The sequence below is a fragment of the Zychaea mexicana genome (assembly GCF_025766255.1).
Source record: "Zychaea mexicana strain RSA 1403 chromosome Unknown BDB00scaffold_11, whole genome shotgun sequence".
Lineage (NCBI taxonomy): Eukaryota > Fungi > Mucoromycota > Mucoromycetes > Mucorales > Lichtheimiaceae > Zychaea > Zychaea mexicana.
The window spans coordinates 480,797-499,490 of record NW_026516674.1 but is presented as its reverse complement, the minus strand read 5'-3'; the positions used below and the strand labels follow the sequence as shown (position 1 = coordinate 499,490).

The window sequence follows — 18,694 nt, the reverse complement described above, 5'->3', positions numbered from 1 at the left end:
TTGAAAGATGTTTTGTAATACTGCCGGTGATGACCGCCTCCGCCGACTTTTCCTTTTCTTCCTGCTCTTTTGTCTTTTTCATGGCAAGCCATTTTTTTAATTGCGATATATTTTTTACAGTCAGTTCATTAGTATGCAATACGCAATAATGTAGGAGCGCAGGAGAAAACTATGTTTGTTGGTATGTTAGAGGAAAAAACAGTTGAAATACAAAGAATTTTTTTATTTCCTTTTTTTTTTGTTAGTTGAATGCATAAAGCACCCACAAGATGAAAACCCTTTTTTTTGTATAATTGCAATAGGATGTCGATCAGACCGCAGATGGCACTATCTTCCAAGCACGTTGGAAAGTTTCGATGATAAGATCGTCACCTGGATAGGTTTCCTTGAATGTAGGACGATCAGTGATGCCCTTGAGGAATTCTTGGACACGAGGGTATTTGTTGATCGCGTCAATTTGGAAGCCCTTCAAAAAGGCCTTGTGGGATGTTTCAAGCCGGGATGAGAATGGCGCAATAAAAACGTCTGCGAGACTGTATTGGGATCCGAGAAAGTAGGGACCGGATGGTGCTTGTTCCAATAACAATTCATTGAGCTGGGAGGGTGTACCACAGGTGTTATTATTATAATTACTACTACCATTTGGGATAATGACGTGCAATAGGGTGCGCGTGTTTTACTGAACTTACACGGGCATAAGCGGCATTGAGTGAGTCGCCATATTTCGCCAGATCCGCGTTCTTGAAATTGTGGAAATGACCAAACCATACTAGGGCAATCTTTGTCCAATAATATTCAACAATGAAGCGAGTTTGAGCGCGTTTGATAGGATCACTCGGGAGCAACCTTTTCATCGATTTAAAGGTTGCTAAGAGTATTAGCATTGATGTCTGTTGAGCCTTTTTTTGATATCAACTGCGCGAGGATACCTTTTCTCGGGATTCAAATCGTTGATAAGCTCAAGTAAAACTGACGATTCGGCAAGGTTTCTGCCTTGAATGGTGAGCGACGGGATTTTTCTATCCATACTAACATCCTGATACCTTTATATGAGTCAATTACGAAGGGTTTGTGGCAACCATCAGCATATTTCAATTAGTGTAGCAGTGAGGTTTCTTTTATAATGTGTAATAATTAGTTTTACCAAGCTGGCTTATTCGATAAATCAATTAACACCGTTTCATGCTCGATCCCGGCTTCTTTAAGGGCAATAGCCACCCTTTGAGAAAAGGGGCAAGTGGTACCAATGTAAAGTATAGTTTTATCAGCTATATTAGTTGATGATATAAAAAGAACGAGGTCGTGGAGACAAGTGATATATCAGCAAAAAAAGCGGCAACACCTAGCATATCACTACGCTATATATAATGAACGAGTATGATAATTATCGTTCGTTCTGACCACAAACTGTAGACATATAGTAATAGTGGTAGTGACAGGCTTGCTATTGGTAGCACTCGATGGTGATGGTGAGTGATTTCGATTTAAAAAACAAAGTGGGAAAATAATGATAAAAAAAGTCTTGGGTAAGTAGCAAAATGAGATATGACTATATATGCTCTTTTGCTTTATACCTTGTACGCCCAGCAAAGAGTTTGTTCAATGCTGACAAATTGTTCTGGTGTAAGACAAAAATCGCTTGCATTCTCAGGAAATTCGGCGGCGCGAAAAATGGTGTACGTAGCAGGTTTTGTAAACGCCCCAATTGCCTACTAGAGTAGCCTCTTCCGCTAAGATACACGCGTACCAACCCTTATGTACACGGAGACATAGTAGGCCCGCCGGGGCTATTCATGTATGGCCATTATTCATCTGCACACGCACACATACGCGCGCGTGTTCAGCTGCTACTGATTTTCTCAAAGAGCGTTTAGACGGTTGGACAACAACGATACTGAAGAAGCGGAGTAATGTAGAACGCCTGCGATCAGAAATTTATCGGAAAAGGGAGTAAACTTACGAATACGCTTTCCGAAATGGAAATATCCTGATGCTGTTGTCAAACCATGTAAAAGTACTTTTGTTATAAACATCTGACACCATGATGTCGTGCTTTTAACTTGAAATATTACAATTGATATGTATTATGTACAACCTTGCCAATTGATTCAAGTTAGACCGAGGAGTACGCTCAGAATAATCCGCTCATATAAGTATATTGGCGAAAGAATGCAGCATAATTCATCGGTTTGCGGAAGAGTACCAGAACAACAGAAAGTACGAATGGATATACTAAGGGAGACGGAGGTTCGTCATCGTGAACATCAACGCATAACAATAATTTATAGTTAATCTGCCTGTTATGCATAAATTATGACGACCAGAGAAGATAAGCTTCTTCAGCAATAAGTATCATAATCGTCTACACGATACCTCTTCTCTGTTATAGGATATATTATTCACCGAAAAACGGGGCTAGAAATGTAACAAAAATAATGATGCTCGAAGACAAGGTTCTACAGTAGATACATAATCCCAAAGAATAAACATTTTAAACAAAATGTATCCAGGAGCTTTTCAGGTATTGTATACTGTATAAGAATGATGGCAAAGAATGTCATTTAATCAGAGTAAAGGTTTTAATAACTCTTATCTGTCTTGCACCAAAAAAACAACAACAACAGCTGTATGATATAGACAATGATGGCCGTATATGATAGCTCGTGACGAGATGCTTCGTATTGTGGATGCCATTTACAAGATGGTTGGTAACATGGTAAAATTGCCTGAGGACGAGGACACTCCCGAGAAACGAGTTCAAAAGATCTTTGACTTGATGGATTTGGCAAGTATTTGGGTTTATTGTTATTTTTTTCTTTTCTCCTCGAGAAACTGCATCCCCACATCCTACAGCTTATAAATATTGCACCAGTTTAATATAACTCTTACATATTCAAATGTATATATAGGATAAAGATGGTGCTTTAACAATGGCAGAGTTCAAGGAAGGATCAAAGAAGGACCCTACAATTGTACAAGCCCTCAGTTTATATGATGGTCTTGTTTAATAATATAAAGTGGACCCCCTTTAATGTCAACCCCTTTAATGTCAAACCCCGATACCGTCAACCTTTTTTCTGAGAACCTCACATTTTAGCAGAGATAAATTTCAACTACATAAGGTCAATGTCAACACCTTGGCCAGGGTTGACTTCTTATTGAGGTCAGACATATCTAAGCAAAAGAGTTTATTTTGTTGTTGGTTGAAAATATATTGTCAGGAACGACTCCGTTGCATACATATACTGTGTCGGGTACGCTGGTTTACGTAATAGTTTTACTATACGGTTAAACTTTGTGTCTGAATAGTCCACCCCCTTCAACGTCAACCCCCGTTGGCGTCAGGACTTTCAGCTGTACTTGAGGGTTGACATTAAAGGGGGTCCACTGTAATCAGTCCTCTTTATAATACCTAATAATGAATGCTGAATATACTATGAAGCTGTTGCTATTCACTCAATGAAAGGAAGGTGGTAGATCTACCTCTAGTCGTCGTGACATGTACATTCTTATGTCAAGAAATCGACGAGGATGAACAGACTATAAAAGAATTGGACAAAGGGTTTATTAGCTGGTTAGCAGATCAAATGAATCGGTCTTAAAATAAAAAAGAATATGTTGTGCTATTTACTTATTATGATAATAATAGTGAGAATACTTTTGGTATATTGATTCTAACCGTAGTTCCGGTGATCATAATAATAGTATCAATAATTTAAACAAAACTGTGCTCACTGATTGATTCGATTTATTTTTGTTTGTAATAGCAAGATGACGAAATAGTTTATTCTGGTAATGGAGGCTTGCAAATTTTTTATTCCTCAATTGCTTGAGATAGCGGTACCACCGCATTAGATGAGCCACAATGCCGTATAGGCTGGTTTCGCAACGTTTCTTTGGCCAAGAGGCATTCTTGATGGTAATTAGGTTGCTGATCCAAGTATCCATGCTTTTTATAATTATCAAGAACCTATTACGGTGTAAGACACTTTTTATAACAGAAATAGCGTGGACGGTTCCCAAGCTTACCTTCTCAAGGGTGCCGAACTGAATAATATCCTTGTAAGCCGTGTTCAAAGAAGCTCCTGGTAGTGAACGTGTATAGGAGTTGCCTGCAAGTATACACATATCTTGAAAGGATTCAAAGCTCATATTCCACTTAGCTAGCAGTCGCTCTAGCGTCACTTCAATCCCCATCCCCATTTTTGCTGTTGTGATATGGCTACTTCTTGGCATTCTTAAAAGATTCATTTTGCACACAACAGCAGGACATCCATATACTAGCATGTCGCTGTCTTGACTCATAACCACGTCGATATACCCGCTTCTGGCCAAATACGCCAGCTGGGCATCAGCTTCATACGGAGAAACAATATGTCGCACCTTAATCTCCTCGAGATACTGTAAACAATCAGCCAACATGAGTCGAAGGACATTAGCAGCACTCACTTCATATTACAGGAATATGCTACTGACCTTGATGCAATCCTCTTGCAGTTTAGGTATGATTTGTCGTGGATTCTTTTCGTTTCTTGAGAAAATAAAATGATATAAATATTATCATTTCTAATGTTGTCAGAAATAACGCTTACTCGCTACGGTGTGTTGATTCGGTCTTTAATTTTGCTTTAGGTCGAAGGGGTCCATTAAAAACGATAAACGGGTGTACACCTTGAAGCAACATGGCCATGACCTGTTTTTTGAAGAAATGCAGTGCTTGATTTTCTATACTCGACATACTTTTTCAGTCTAATCTGTTCCTATACAATTGTAATATACATACTTCGCTTTCCTGTCCATTTGTCCTCCCGTGGATATTGAACGTCTGCGTATAACCCTCTGTACAGCCAGTCTGAGGCATCGACTCCCACTATTTTTCCGCTGTAGCCTTCAATATGTACTGGTTCTTGCGCTGCTATAGTGTGTTGATGAAGCCAAAATTTTTGACGCCCATTGTGAGAAATATGCGATAGAAAAGTTCATGTAAAGGTATATTATTTATTATTTATATAGTAATACAGTGATAAATCGGTATTCATGGTTCCTACTAATTAAAAGTGCTTGCGTAAGTTGATGACTGCTTTCTTTTACTTCTTTTTATTTTTACCGTTTTCCATATCGAATGTACGTACATCTAACTGAAAAAAAGGATGGCTTCAGCTTTTTCGATAATGATAGAGCACAGTTTTCTCCCGCGAACACAGCAGTCTAAACTTATACGTTGTACTTGTGTTGTAGAATGTCTCCACATCATGGTCGACTGCAAGAACGTTTACCATCACTGCGAGTGGAGCAACTTGTGCTTGTAAGGTCAGAGAGCGCATGTGCGAGGTACAACAAGATACTACTAGCGTCAACTGTGGATCAATCTCTTTCTTGCTTCGTGACGACCATGACCAGTCGCGACAATTCCATAAAACAATTATTAGAATTATGGACAACAACTCACTTGTCGACGATGCCACACTCGTCTCAGCCCTTGGTCTACGAGAAGCAACAAGCGCTGTAGTACCCCGCAACACCACCATCTTATATCTTCGTAGTTGGACTATCACTCCGGCAACATTTCAGGGTATTCTTGCTCGATTGAGCGAGGACGACGAGGAATTCTTAAAGACGGATATATGGGCGGAGCTTGCAGCTCTTCATCAGGATCAACCAATGTACTTTCGGTATGTTGGTGTAGTAACTGGTTGCCCGCCATTGGAGCAACACATACGCGATGCTGCAAATGCTGGTGGTTTTCTCGGTAAATTCTACAGCATACTACTGGAGATCGACATGAACGCTTAAGCAACACGCGGATTTATGAGATCCATCGCGGAACACGGTCTAGAGAAGCGTTGAATGAGCGTATCGCTATTGGTTTCTCTGAAATCGACAACCTTTTAAATGTGCAATATGGTGGCTTTGACAATGCTTATGTGCCCGGCCCACCAGTCTTCCATGAATACTCTACCTTCGCGATTACATTTCACGAGGATTTAAAAATATCAAATAGCCGATCTTTTCGTCGCAATCTACTAGACTTCTGGGGCCAATTGATAGTTCAAGAAGTGCAACGGCTTGCAGCGAGCAACCGAAGAATGGTTATATGATACCAGATAATCTCATTCACACGGTGATTCAGCAAGCGCTGCCTCGCGTCTTTCATAATCACGTTGTTCTGGTTCTGGTTGGCTCAGAAGTTAGCGAAACTGTATTCGTCGAGACAGACCTTCTTTGCTGATTCGCGAGCAGGAAGGCTAACAAGGCAGATCCTCGCACGACAAAAAGCGTGGAGTAGCGGTGAAGAAAACTACGACGAAACTTCCTTTGACTGTACGCCACTTCCATTTGTCAACCTGTTCCCCTGAACCTACGTTCGAGACAGTCGCGATGCCGCTTTACAACAGCTCGCCCACCATATGAGCATAATACAACCACTTGTTACTGTCACTTTCTCTCGAGGAGTCACATCTGTTGCTTTTGGGAATTTTCTACACGACTGCGGCATTCTGAATCAACGAAACGACTCATTTGTCGATTATGTCGGAATACCTCGATTATGCCACATGCTGAACGACGACTGGCTCACTAATTCAGTTGCACTTTCAGACAATCAGTTGACCACTGTGATTCCGCATATTAATCCTAGTTTTGAGGAACTCGGTGCGTTCCCAACAGATTTAAATACTCAACTGCTCGATCTCACCTGGATTATCACGCTTGTTATTAGCGGCCTCACCATTAAATACGCCACCAGGATGAAGAGTTGCACCCGTGACCAAGTGATTCAACGATTATGACGTGCATGCGATCCTGATTCAAGGAACGTGGATCATCGATTAGCTCTGCTGTACAATACATTGAAAACGGTTAAAGAAGTGGAAAAAGAATTTCGTGCAAAGCGACGGAGACAAAACCCACCAGTTGTGCGTTGAGCTACAAGTGAAGCCCTGCACGAAGCCGCTGAACTACGTATGGCAGTTATGGCTTTGCCGAATATGCACCACGCATCACCGAGCGACGCAGACAAATTGATAGACTTTGGAGAACGAACTGTCCAGCGCCACATATGCATATCCACCGATCCTGTGAGTCATCGTGGCGTAGGTGGCTCTATAGTCTCGATGAAAACACCTCTCTTTTAGCCAGTGCGATGCGATATGTAGGAATGCGAAAGCACCACCTACTACGAAACGCTTTGAATCAGTACCGACCCCAGGGATTCGATGCCACTGATGACAGCCGGTTACATGACGAAAAGCTGCATTCTGATGCGATCGAAAGATGGTCTGTTGCTATGAAAGGGTTTCAGCCACCAGATCACTTTTCATCTGACAAACAAAAGCGCCGACGACAACAGGCACTGATTGCAAACAATGCAGATGAGTATGGTTTTACAACACGAATGGATAGCCCTACTACTTTTCAGTTTCTCATACAGAGATTCACATTGCTATTCTTCTTACTCTCCAACGATACCAAATTGTGGCCACACCTTTTGTCAGATCCTTCCCTTCCAAAAATGGCTTCCCGTTTTTCATCAGAAGACAAGTTGACAGTCGTCAAGGCGAGAACAGACAACCCGGAGATGTCCTGGAAAGATATTGCCGAGCTCATCGAATATCGTCATTCAGCTAAAGGCTGCCAACATCTTTTCAGGAGATTATCAATGTCCGAACGCGAAAACATTTTGTTGTTTGTATGATAATGAGATTTTCTTAGTATCCCAGTGATACATATTAAACAGAATGGAAAGTGGAATATGAGACTGTCTGCTAATTTTACATTGTATCTTTTTAACCAGGGCCCTGCAAGCAAGCCTTCCAATCACAATAGACGCTGGTCCCCTGCAAGTGAAAATCGCTTACTGGAAATGTTCAAAAACAATGCGTCATGGGACAGTATCGGTTTTGAGCTGGGTTGTACAATAGCCGCTCGTAAAGCAAGGCTAACACTACTGATCAAGCAAATGGTACGTTGTAGTCTAGCTGTTGATGAAAATGATAGATAGGGTCATGTAAAATATACAGTATAAAAGCAGTGATGCTAGGAACCACCATTGCTCAAAGTTTCCTTATGGTTATATTATAGGGCCGAAAGGTACCACCGGTAGACGCTGGAGTAGCGAAGAGAGCAGACATAGGTAGAGATGCGCAAGGGACAAATGCTATGGCAGGATATCGCTGAAAAGATGGGGCGCACAAAGAGTTCCTGCCAAGCAAAATACTATAGGCTGTGCGGAGAAAAGGAACAAGAAGTCGTCAAGCCTACATCACCGGAGTATGTTGCTTCATCTCCAAAACGCTCGGATATCGACTCAGTATCCTCAAGACAAGGCTCTGTTGCTTCTTTGTGACACTCGGATACCAGCTCTGTATCCTCAAGACGAGGCTCTGTTGCTTCTTCAAACCGCTCGGTTAACAGCTCAGTATCCTCAAGACAAGGCTCTGTTGCTTCTTCAAAACGCTCGGATACCAAATCAGTATCCTCAAGACAAGAATTGTGGCGAAATCGCCAAACGGGCAAGGATGCTGGTAGCAGATCACCGTGGACCCGAGGATCTGACTGCAAATAGTGGCTCTCTAGCAGTTCTGGCCAATACAAATCTGACCTTTTTTACTATCGATTTTTTTCTTTGCATATACATATTTAAAGCAGGAAAGAAGTATTTGGAATATCCTCAATTATCCTGTGAATGGTAATGTGTCATTTAAAAAATAAATAAGTCTTCCACGGTATCTTATGGTGTTGGACACGATCTCTTATAGAGACCGCAAATTTTGGCTGTCCTAAGGAATAAAGAGCCATTAATCTTGTTCTCTCTCTTACTTTCCTTTTTTTCACAGCAATGACAGACACTACTGTGTCAATCTCAACTATATCGGCTACCAAGTTCATCATGACATGAAAAGAGAGTTTTTCCTGCATCAAGACCAGTACTTGGAACTTTCGACTTCCAATATACATGTGAGTTGACTAAGGCATACTGTCAGAGTCTTTGGCTTTCTTCAAGTCGCTTCACTTTCTGCATGTTTGCCAGTTAAAAGTAACAATGCCTTCTTAATTGCTTAATGGCATATATGACCCCCTTTAAAGTACGCAATCTCCTACAAGTACTCCCTCATTCAGGACGTTCTCACTTAACCTGTTAAATCCAAAGAATGAATATGATTCTGAAGGACACCTTACTGATACTATTGTTTGGATATGGATGATGTCAAATATGCACATATAATGTGTATTTTGATTATCGTAATAACAGTAAAACGTAAAAATACTTTTGTTGCTGTCGTGGTTTTGTGCGAGTTATCGATGGAAGGTCTAAATAGGATTACTGTAAAAAAAAGTAATAGGGTTTTATATATCACTGATTGAATTGGCCTTGTCCATGTTAGAAGATAAAAAGCGTCAGTAATATAATAATATAGCATCAATAAATGCTGTAGGCTGGTTATATCATTCATATCTATGATAAATTAAAAAAGAAATGACTATCATAGAGCTTTGCAAAGATCAAATAAACCAAAGACAATAACAGAAATCTTTGAGATAATGTATTATTTCAAGAAAGTTACTACGCGCACAAAAAGTTAACAGTCATTCTAGCAGGTTGAGCTTAACAGGGGTAGTTCTTGATTAATAAAAAGCACACATGACACAATTGATTCTGCTTGAATCTACCAAAGTTTTTATCTTCAGGACGTAGGCTGTAGGCATACAGTAAAGTTTTTTTGTTAGAAGTTTTTTTTCTGAGATAATATGTGCACTCCAGCTGTTTTTTGGATTTCAAAAGTTGCGGCTGAAAGACAACATGTCTATAATAATTGCCCGTAGAAATTTAACAGCAGGACACAAGTAGATCTACGGCTTGCTTCCTTGTTATGTTGTAATACGCACAGACGCAGTTAGCACCATATGCTGGCCACTAGTACGAATGGATTCACATGATGATATGGGGTCGTGCTGATATATACAGGTCGATCACCGTCAAGTCAACCTCGTTAGCATTAACCCTCGACAGCATCAACAAGAGCATCTTCTAAACAGAATTATCCGAGATCTTCGCAATTGGTCAACCCTCAATAGTGTTGATCGCTTCAGATATATGCGCCTAATGGGTCAACATCAGCGAGGTTCACTGTAGTAGCATCATGTAGTTACGCAGCATAACTACAGCATTATCACATAGACTGATTGGCATAGTACTCATGTTGTACATAATGTTGTGTTCGGCCATAACATACAAAATCTCCTCCAATTCTGTCGGTGAGAATGGATTCGTAACTATTGACTTGAATAAAGTTTTCGCCAGATAGGGCACATTCACTTTAAGTATACAATCTTTTTTGATGATAATAACACTGTATGATGTTAATTATGATTTGTATCATCATCAAATACAGTATAAATATATGCGTTAGAGCGTTTTTGTAGTGATAGTCTAACAAGACCACCTTCAGAACGACATACAGTGCATCTTCCTATTGGTGGTCACTGGTGCTTTTTAATACACTGTTGCATCGTTTCTGCACTCATTTTTTATCCAGAAGACATAAGATCCATAGTGTCACCGGATATATATCATAGAACAATAGTACAATCCGGCTGTCTTTCACGAGTTCGCTGTTAAAAGGCCGCATCCGCACATTTGCGTAAGAGCATAGAATATCCGGATAACATTAACATGAATACAGTAGTGATATCTAGAACCGCTTAATAGTGCCACTTTTATGACATGTTGCTCATAGTATGTACAGTAGCGAGCATGTTAAATAGGTTTAGTTTTTCCATGAATCTCCAAGCAAGCTGCTGTCAAATCTCATCTATAAAAGAGGATTCTCTGAGTCATCTGCGCCTTGTCCGTTACTAGTCGCGGACGGATAGATGAGAAGCTCCTCTAGCTTTCTTCATTCACATTTTCTCAATCATTTGTGGTTAGCGCAATTATATATATTGATTGTTTTTATACAACAGGTGATTTTACATCCAGGGCTGGTGAATGTAATAAAAAGTACAAAAAGAAAAAAAACTATAGAGATATGGTTACAAAATGCTCTAGTCTAAAAGACTAGAAACATTCCACTCCTTCTTGTAAAAGTTAATAACAATTTCATCACCAGGGTAGGTTTCCTTAAAGGTGGGTCTACTGACGATGCCTTCCAACCATTCCTGAAGACGAGGATATTTCTTGACAGCTTCAATCTCAAGGCCATTCAAAAAGGCCTTAAAACCGGCTGCCTGACGAGCGACAATCGGCGCGATTGCAATGTCAGCAAGTGAATACTCGGATCCCAGAAAGTAAGGGCCAGAGGGAGCTTGTTCAAGTAATAATTCATTGATCTATGCAAGATTATAGAAGAACAGACGTATGACAGCCAATTCTTTTATCAGTAACTCGCATACTTGGGAATCACGCATTTTAACACTTGAAATGTGACTGTAGTAGTGATAACCCAGAAAAAACTTACGCGAGTGTATCCAGCTTCAAGGCCTTCAATGCACTTTGCAAGGTTCTCCTTTTTAAATTCGTGCATAAGGAAGTTATACCATACAGAGCTAACTTTGGATGAGAAGTATTCAATTGCAAATCGAATTTGAGCACGTTTCACTGGATCTCGGGGAAGCAAACTACGTTAGATTATATATAGAATGCACATCCGTTAGTGCTTACTCTGACATTTTTTAAGTAAAATTGGGTATACAGTATGAACGTTTCTTAAATCTTGCTCAGTTTCTCTTTCGCTCAAGTGCGTTTACTAACCCCTTCTCAGGCTGCAAGTCGTTGGCGAGTTCGATGAGAACAAGGGACTCGGAGATGATTGTGCCTTGGATAGCGAGAGCAGGAACCTTAGCATCAGGAATAACATCCTTAAACCTATCGTATAAATACGCACTCATACTTAAGCAAAGATCTTTCTACTTCAGTGTGAAAGCAACCGTTGCCATGTTACCACTTACCAGGAAGGCTTGTTGGCCAAGTCAATTTCAACACGCTTATACTTTAAACCTGTCTCCTTGAACGCGATGGCAGCGCGATGACAGAATGGGCAAACAGCAGCGTCGTAAAGGACAAGTTCATCTATTTTTTTTGTAACGATAGAAAGAAAGTACTTGAGACAGATGCTTCTGTCCCTTTCTCCTGCTAACGTGCAATGTAGAAGATTCATAAGTGCGTTTCCCTTTACCAGACATTGTTGTTGTTTAAGTCTTGGATAAATCAAGAAATATTACGGGAAAAGACGTCGCGCTCTAAAAGCAACGCTTTTTATGCGTTTGCTGAATGCGGTTTCCCATGTCCGCGAATCAACGGCGCACGCGCGCACGCAATCCTGCAATATAATTTTCCATGAATGTAAAAAGGAATACGGCGACAGAAATTACTGTATAACCGTTTACCCGACATATATTAGTTGCTTGCACTGTATATAAGTGTATTCTGTTGCACATACTTAGCCGCTATGATGTTTGTGTCAAGATGTTATTGCGCTATATATTATATCGGATCATAAAATAACAAGTAAATTTAAGCTTTGAAACGAACGTGTGGCACTACGTATCCACGCCAGAAGAGACGATGCTCAAAACCAACAGTTGTTACGAATACGCAAATAAACATCCTTTTAAATATACGCATCTTCATGGAAGGCGGGGACATGAGTACAAAAAAAATGAAGATACTATTTAAGATATGGTTAAGGAATGTTATAACTTAAAGACTGGTGATGTTCCACTTGGACTTGATGCCATCGACAATAGCATCATCACCAGGGTAGGTGTCCTTGAAGGTGGGTCGGCTGACGATGCCATTTAACCATTCCTGGAGACGAGGATATTTCTTGACAGCTTCAATTTCAAGGCCATTCAACAAGGCTTTGTGAGTGGCTGCCTGACGAGCGACAAATGGCGCGATTGCAATGTCAGCGAGTGAATATTCAGAGCCAAGGAAGTAAGGGCCAGAGGGAGCTTGTTCAAGCAAAAGTTCGTTGATCTATACAACATCACAGCCATCAGTGTCTTGTATACGTACAGGTATCGGTAGCAGTGCCCTCAAGCATTTAAAATTCCAATATAGTACTATAGTTAAAGGAAAACGACTTACGCGAGAATATGCGGCTTCAAGGCCTTCAGTGTACTTTGGAAGATTCTCCTTGCTGTAGTCACGAAGTAAGAAACCATACCATGCCGAGCTAACCTTGGATGCAAAGTACTCAATTGCAAATCGGATTTGAGCACGCTGCACTGGATCGCTTGGAAGCAAACTAGAATGTTGTACACACACATTAGAGTTTGCTTTAACAACGTTTGCGCATATTTCTTAAACCCCTTCTCTGCCTCTCCTTTCCCGTTTTCCCTTCACTTGGCACTATGAGCTTACCCCTTCTCGGGCTTCAAGTCGTTGGCCAGTTCAATAAGGACAAGAGACTCAGCGATGTTTTTGCCGTTAATTGTGAGAGCAGGAACCTTGGACTCGGGATTGACATTCGGGTACCTGTTATATATATATATATATATATATGTTCATAAGCAAAAAAACTTTCTTTTTCTTTTGACTATGGAGACCGTGATTACGTCGTGACTTACCAAGAGGGTTTGTTGGCCAAGTCAATTTCAACGTGCTCATACTCTAATCCAATCTCCTTGAGCGCGATGGCAGCGCGTTGAGCGTATGGGCAAATAGCAGCAGTGTAAAAGACAGCTTTATCTATTTTTTGAGCAATAGAAGAGAGTACTTGAGTCAATGCTTCAGTTCCTTTCTTTTGTGGACGTGCAATCTACAAAGTCCCAAAAAGGCGTTTGTCATTGTGCTTACCAGACATTGTTATAGTTTTTTTTTAAAAAAAAAGTGTTTCCGGGGGGAAAAGCGTCGCGCTCCCCGGAGCAACGCTTTTTATGCGTTTAATAAGTTGCTGACAAATTCGGCCACGGCCTAGTCGGTGAATCAACGGCGCACGCGCGCACGCAATTTCGCAGGCAAATTCTTACTTTCATGCACATGACGCAAGAACTAAAAGATTATGGGACAAGTATTAGTGTGACAAACGATCTACCAGGGCATATGTTACTTTTACTTGTGTATGATAACATCTGATGCACACACTTCTTCGTTGTTGGGATAATAATCCGCTGTGTATTGTTGCGTTTCAAAAGATTCGTCATCCATAAGATCTTTTAAAGTTGAAAACTTGTGCGACTATGCGAAACAAGCACCACTCTAATTGACATTATTTGGATTTTTTCTCTGTTTCTAGAATGATCTACTACCGAGTACCTAGTAAACTGAAGGATGGAAAAGTGGCAAAGGAATAAGGTTTGCTTACTAATTAAGCATGTCTCTTCGGATGGATGCTTTCTCAAAAATGGATTGCGTACGAAAATTACCAAACTTGACTTCGATCATAGCCCCTATACAAGTTTCCTTGCTTGTTGTAAAACACAGTAATGATATCGGATAAAACCACATTGCTACCACTTTATAATTTGACCATGATCAAGTTACGTGTAGGGTCAAGTAATTATAAACAGCCGAAACGCTGATTTTAAGACTCGACCCGGGGTGTGTCTGTACTATGTTTGAGCAGCAGCGACATGGGTATATACGTGAGCAAAGGTCTCAGGAAGTGGAAAGTATTACTGTATTAAAAGTTATATGTAGCTATTATAATACTGCATTTTGCTTCCCACATACAGTTATAGACCCCCATAAAAAGGAACCTGAATTGCCATCGTCGATTTCCTCGTTTTCGATATATTCTCAAAGTATAGAATATCTACTTGCTGCATCTGTCATGTCAAACCAGAAGTTTATAAATATAGTAGAATCTTTGATACATGCGTAATACATATCAGACGGCAACACTGTAAAGTTTTGGAACTGTTTGTGCGGGTAATCGATAACTATGAGCTGGTCGTGAACAAGGATGAATCGGCTTTTTTTTTATTTCCTGTATATGAAAAAGATGCTATAAGCTAAGAAAAAAACATATGAAAGTCCAAGTACCTAGTCATATGGAGCTTGACATACAAAGATGGCTGATTTATAGATAGGTTTATCGTGAGCCTCGATTTTTACTTCAGTCAATGCGAGCCAGCTTTCTAAGTACAACTCTTCGCCAAAGTCCGCTTCTCTTCTTTGTTTCCAACACAACTTACATCATGGCAGACTGGTCGATCGATTATGCGTCAATAAATCCCATCAAAAAGTTAGTTAAATCGACGCTTTATATTAGGCATAACTCTGATACAATGTGACTCACTTTTATATATGAATCACCCGTTTAGAAAGTCAAACATTGCCAACCCCGTTGGATTTGAACAGGGCGCTCTTTCGAATGCCAAAGCTGGATCAGTACGTTATACACTCGTCCTTTTCCTTTCTTACTACAGTGATACCGTTACAAAATTGTATTCATTCTTAAAAATAAAAATAGAAATCGACACGACAATCTACAGCGCAAGAAACACATAATGATACTGCATTAAAGATCCGGGTAAAAGATGGAACGCGAATGACTAAAGAATGTAGAGGGATGGGAGAAGAGAAGGAGTAAAGACGCGTTACACGCGCCTTTAATTTTTCTTTTGCAAGAATCGGTGCATAGACGGTCATGATAGTCTAGCTTATAAAGCTTAATGTCTATATAGAGAGCTTGGGATGTTGCATGGAGCCCGGCCAAGAGTATACCCATGAATGCATTCATGCTTTATATGACCGGAAACGGTGTGCAAATTTTTAGTGTCATGATTACCGCCATGTTGTTCTTCCAGCCTGCCAAAGCGATCATGTCCCTTCAACAAAGTAAGGATTTCCAGCATCAGATAAACAGAGGGAAAAAAAGTGGATATGTCTTTATTGGGGAAAAACTCAATGTTGTAATGTCCATGTAGACTTTGCACGCTTCGAATCCAAAGAAACTGCCACTGAGCTGATTGTACCTAAATTGGTCTTTTTGGGCTTGCATATATTAACCATGTTACTCGGTGTTTATAAGGTCAATGCTATGGGATTGTTGCCTACTACAACATCGGATTGGTTAGCATTCTTGCCTCATAAACAGGTATGCATATTTTCGTCCTTTCTAATGACTGCATCAAAAATGATAACGCACAAAAGAATTGGACTTTTAACGATTTGCTGATCATTTTAGGTTCTCGAATACGTTGCATTATAAACCATCAAAACGATCATTTGTTTTAAGCTAGTAATTCTTGTATACACAATTATTTCTAAAAAAATGACAAGAAAGAGTAGGACACCTCGACTAATAGTACTAAATTTCCACCCCATTAAAAATTTCATCTTTACATGTACAAAAAAAAGTGCTTGAAAGCATAATACCATATGTCCTACTACAAATAGTATATATCACTAGTTAACATGTTGAATATGTCTCTGGAGAAAAGACTACAATATATCATTAACTGTGCACCACTTTCAATTAACTAATCTATTAATATCATATCTGCGGATGTTAGTTTGCCGCCAGCTACTTGTGATAGTCTTTTTGTTGTGTCTTCGTAGAGCCGTTTGATGTTGGCGCATATATACACTGTTTACAGCCATGTCTATGTTGGAAACGACCTTAGCAAAGATGCATAGAAGAGGAGCAGCGCGCATTTGTGTAGGCTGACCGCTGCATTAGTACAACACGTTCGAGCCAGTATGATGGTAGCAATTAAGAGGATCAAAACCGCACTGAGAACGGTGGTCCTAATGTCCATGCTTCGGGGTACTAGTCATTGGGATTGTAGTCAAAAACGAAATCGCCTCGCTTTGAAAGTTGAACCATTATTTTAATTCTTATGGACGAGGACGGATGTTTAACTTGAACAAAAATGAGTCTATATATATTAGTTGGTATGAAAAGTTTTATATGTACAATGACTGCCCTTTCCTGCTCCCTGTTTGCTCGGCAGCTATACGACTGTAGCATCAGACCAAGCAATCAGACGGTTATTTTTTCGCTGTTGAGTGGTAATGCGATCCCATCATTCGTCGTCGTCTTCATCGCTGTCGCTACTGTAAGCTGCCATCAAGGATGATAATCCACCCGTTGACGATGATGGTGTTGTTGTTGATTCGTCTTTTCTCGGTTCGGTTACCGTCTTGGTCGTAGTTGCCGTTGTAGGCTTGGCTTTTTTCGCTTGATGTTTGTCATCCTGCTTCTCCTCGTCTTCCTTGTCATCTGCTGATCGCTTCTTCTTTACTACCACTAAACCATCCAGTGCATTCTTTGACGACCTGCGTCGACCTTGCTTAGGACCAGTGGTGGCTGTTGATGATGACGATGGTGTAGCACTTGCCGCCGTTGCGGTTGGTAATTCAGGTGTGGAAACCGTATGTCGTGCTTGTGCCCTGCCGCGATATAACCATCAATTTCGTTAAATAAACTTCTTTTTGTGTAATATATGCCGTCTACAAAAGGAAGAATAAAACAATAACGAGAAGGTACGCACTTTTTGAAAGCTTCTAATTCTTCGCTTTCCTTTCGTCTCTTTTCCACATCCAACTTTTCTTGAACATCCGACAAGGTTTGGTAATATTCGGCCTCTTCGTCGTCTACGCGTTTGATCAGGTTGCTTAACCGCGTTTGCTCCTGGAACAACTCTTCTTTCATATTCTTCTGTTCTTGTAATCGTTCATAAAGTGTCCGTGGATCGTAATCTTCTTGAGGCGCATCATTACTGTTGCCTTTTTTTTTGTAGTTGTATATCTTTTTGTTATTGTTGGTCCCGTGTATGGCTCTTTTTAACTCAATCGCAATTGAATTCGCACACCACAGAAAAAAAAACCAGCTTTATTTGCTATATTTTTATAGTTCTAACCTTCTTGACTGTCGTTTTTTTCAATCTCCTGTTCTTGATTTTGGTCGACAATGGAGCGAGAAACGAATTTCATTTTGTTCAGTAGGATTCGAGGAGAATAAGTGTGAAAAGCCCCAAGTCGTCTGTTCGAATTTGATTGCCGGAGTTTTGGGCCCTGTAGCACTGTCTATAGCAAACCTCCGAGTACTTAGGCCTACACTCAAACCAATCAGGAGGCTTTGGAAGCTCATTGATTCATGTAAGCTTTTACGTGCAACATTTGATTGAAAGTACACCTCCTTGGTCGTACTGTATATATTGTCATCGCGTTTAACAATCTAAGGTGCCAATATAAAATGCTAACGCCGGGTCGAAATATATCTTGCACTAGAAAATGCTTTTTTGCTTCACTATGTACGTAACAGTGCTATTTTGATGGTGACGAGGATATTATATGAAAAAACCGTTTTCACCGAGAGCTGGATTGCAGGAGCTGGTAATAACTGTAACTGCGATTGCAAATATAATTCTCGCGTACTAAGCGCTTAAAAAAGAACAGCCATTGTTCGTTATTGCAATCGTGCAACTCGATTGAAATGCCATTTCAAAAAGCTGTAGCATCATTGTAGTACTTGGCTGCTAATGACAAGCGAGCGTAAATTCCAGTGCGAGACGGTCTGTGCTTCACGGAACACTCCTTTTTTATAAATGTAGTGGAGCTGACATTCAGGAAGACAAAGTCCAACGACAAGCGCTACAACTTTGTTAATTAGACGGCAGCCTTGAAGATCCTGCCATTACTGCAGCCTTCGAATTTCTTTCAAACTACTATACGCAATCAATCAGACTTCAACGACACTTTTTGTGTTTATTTATTTTTATCATTTTCTTATTTATTTTTGTA

The 18,694-nt window shown here is 40.3% G+C and overlaps 9 protein-coding genes across 9 annotated transcripts; 4 read left to right on the top strand and 5 right to left on the bottom strand.

Annotated features, from left to right (window-relative positions):
* Window positions 1–310: 310 nt before the first annotated feature.
* Window positions 311–1,269, bottom strand: BDB00DRAFT_757249 (glutathione S-transferase; the record flags this gene model as incomplete). The annotated part of the gene is made up of 3 exons (XM_053118970.1): window positions 311–595; window positions 690–846; window positions 1,145–1,269. Coding segments are annotated over 3 exons (567 nt in total), but the record flags the coding sequence as incomplete, so codon positions are not given.
* A 1,285-nt stretch (window positions 1,270–2,554) lies between these two features.
* On the top strand, window positions 2,555–3,008 carry BDB00DRAFT_868905 (uncharacterized protein; the record flags this gene model as incomplete). The annotated part of the gene is made up of 3 exons (XM_053126526.1): window positions 2,555–2,570; window positions 2,661–2,797; window positions 2,910–3,008. 3 exons carry the CDS (start codon window positions 2,555–2,557, stop codon window positions 3,006–3,008), a joined length of 252 nt encoding a protein of 83 aa, XP_052983332.1.
* Window positions 3,009–3,814: 806 nt separating this feature from the next.
* BDB00DRAFT_868904 (PIN domain-like protein) lies at window positions 3,815–4,690 on the bottom strand (the record flags this gene model as incomplete). Its single annotated transcript, XM_053126525.1, has 4 exons — window positions 3,815–3,949; window positions 4,030–4,401; window positions 4,477–4,531; window positions 4,593–4,690. 4 exons carry the CDS (start codon window positions 4,688–4,690, stop codon window positions 3,815–3,817), a joined length of 660 nt encoding a protein of 219 aa, XP_052983331.1.
* A 549-nt stretch (window positions 4,691–5,239) lies between these two features.
* BDB00DRAFT_868903 (uncharacterized protein) lies at window positions 5,240–6,788 on the top strand (the record flags this gene model as incomplete). The annotated part of the gene is made up of 5 exons (XM_053126524.1): window positions 5,240–5,310; window positions 5,430–5,685; window positions 5,763–6,089; window positions 6,186–6,288; window positions 6,370–6,788. The coding sequence occupies 5 exons, from the start codon at window positions 5,240–5,242 to the stop codon at window positions 6,786–6,788; spliced, it is 1,176 nt and encodes a 391-aa protein (XP_052983330.1).
* Window positions 6,789–6,971: 183 nt separating this feature from the next.
* Window positions 6,972–8,788, top strand: BDB00DRAFT_868902 (uncharacterized protein; the record flags this gene model as incomplete). The annotated part of the gene is made up of 7 exons (XM_053126523.1): window positions 6,972–7,091; window positions 7,196–7,687; window positions 7,793–7,960; window positions 8,080–8,131; window positions 8,221–8,576; window positions 8,644–8,686; window positions 8,757–8,788. The coding sequence occupies 7 exons, from the start codon at window positions 6,972–6,974 to the stop codon at window positions 8,786–8,788; spliced, it is 1,263 nt and encodes a 420-aa protein (XP_052983329.1).
* A 2,139-nt stretch (window positions 8,789–10,927) lies between these two features.
* BDB00DRAFT_52388 (glutathione S-transferase) lies at window positions 10,928–12,263 on the bottom strand. Its single transcript, XM_053117725.1, has 4 exons — window positions 11,947–12,263; window positions 11,750–11,863; window positions 11,457–11,616; window positions 10,928–11,328 (listed from the first exon to the last, which is right to left on the bottom strand). Exons 1-4 carry the CDS (start codon window positions 12,153–12,155, stop codon window positions 11,044–11,046), a joined length of 768 nt encoding a protein of 255 aa, XP_052983328.1. The 5' UTR covers window positions 12,156–12,263; the 3' UTR covers window positions 10,928–11,043.
* Window positions 12,264–12,437: 174 nt separating this feature from the next.
* BDB00DRAFT_806638 (glutathione S-transferase) lies at window positions 12,438–13,947 on the bottom strand. The gene is made up of 5 exons (XM_053122278.1): window positions 13,799–13,947; window positions 13,570–13,690; window positions 13,364–13,477; window positions 13,088–13,247; window positions 12,438–12,976 (listed from the first exon to the last, which is right to left on the bottom strand). The coding sequence occupies exons 1-5, from the start codon at window positions 13,803–13,805 to the stop codon at window positions 12,698–12,700; spliced, it is 681 nt and encodes a 226-aa protein (XP_052983327.1). The 5' UTR covers window positions 13,806–13,947; the 3' UTR covers window positions 12,438–12,697.
* A 1,194-nt stretch (window positions 13,948–15,141) lies between these two features.
* On the top strand, window positions 15,142–16,157 carry BDB00DRAFT_868899 (uncharacterized protein; the record flags this gene model as incomplete). The annotated part of the gene is made up of 6 exons (XM_053126522.1): window positions 15,142–15,188; window positions 15,268–15,334; window positions 15,417–15,476; window positions 15,631–15,784; window positions 15,874–16,043; window positions 16,134–16,157. 6 exons carry the CDS (start codon window positions 15,142–15,144, stop codon window positions 16,155–16,157), a joined length of 522 nt encoding a protein of 173 aa, XP_052983326.1.
* A 1,284-nt stretch (window positions 16,158–17,441) lies between these two features.
* BDB00DRAFT_727018 (NEFA-interacting nuclear protein NIP30) lies at window positions 17,442–17,690 on the bottom strand (the record flags this gene model as incomplete). The annotated part of the gene is made up of 1 exon (XM_053118257.1): window positions 17,442–17,690. A coding segment is annotated over one exon (249 nt), but the record flags the coding sequence as incomplete, so codon positions are not given.
* Window positions 17,691–18,694: the final 1,004 nt, after the last annotated feature.

Bases quoted from the DNA above. Each gene is read 5' to 3' on its own strand.
- BDB00DRAFT_52388 (XM_053117725.1), bottom strand. From the start codon at position 12,155: ATGAATCTTCTACATTGCACGTTAGCAGGAGAAAGGGACAGAAGCATC. The intron at 11,864-11,946 runs GTAAGTGGTAAC...TTTATACGATAG, and splicing joins TTGGCCAACAAGCCTTCCTG to GTTTAAGGATGTTATTCCTG. The intron at 11,329-11,456 runs GTAAGTTTTTTC...AATCTTGCATAG, and splicing joins TTGAAGCTGGATACACTCGC to ATCAATGAATTATTACTTGA.
- BDB00DRAFT_806638 (XM_053122278.1), bottom strand. The intron at 13,248-13,363 runs GTAAGCTCATAG...ACAACATTCTAG, and splicing joins GACTTGAAGCCCGAGAAGGG to TTTGCTTCCAAGCGATCCAG. The intron at 12,977-13,087 runs GTAAGTCGTTTT...GATGTTGTATAG, and splicing joins TTGAAGCCGCATATTCTCGC to ATCAACGAACTTTTGCTTGA.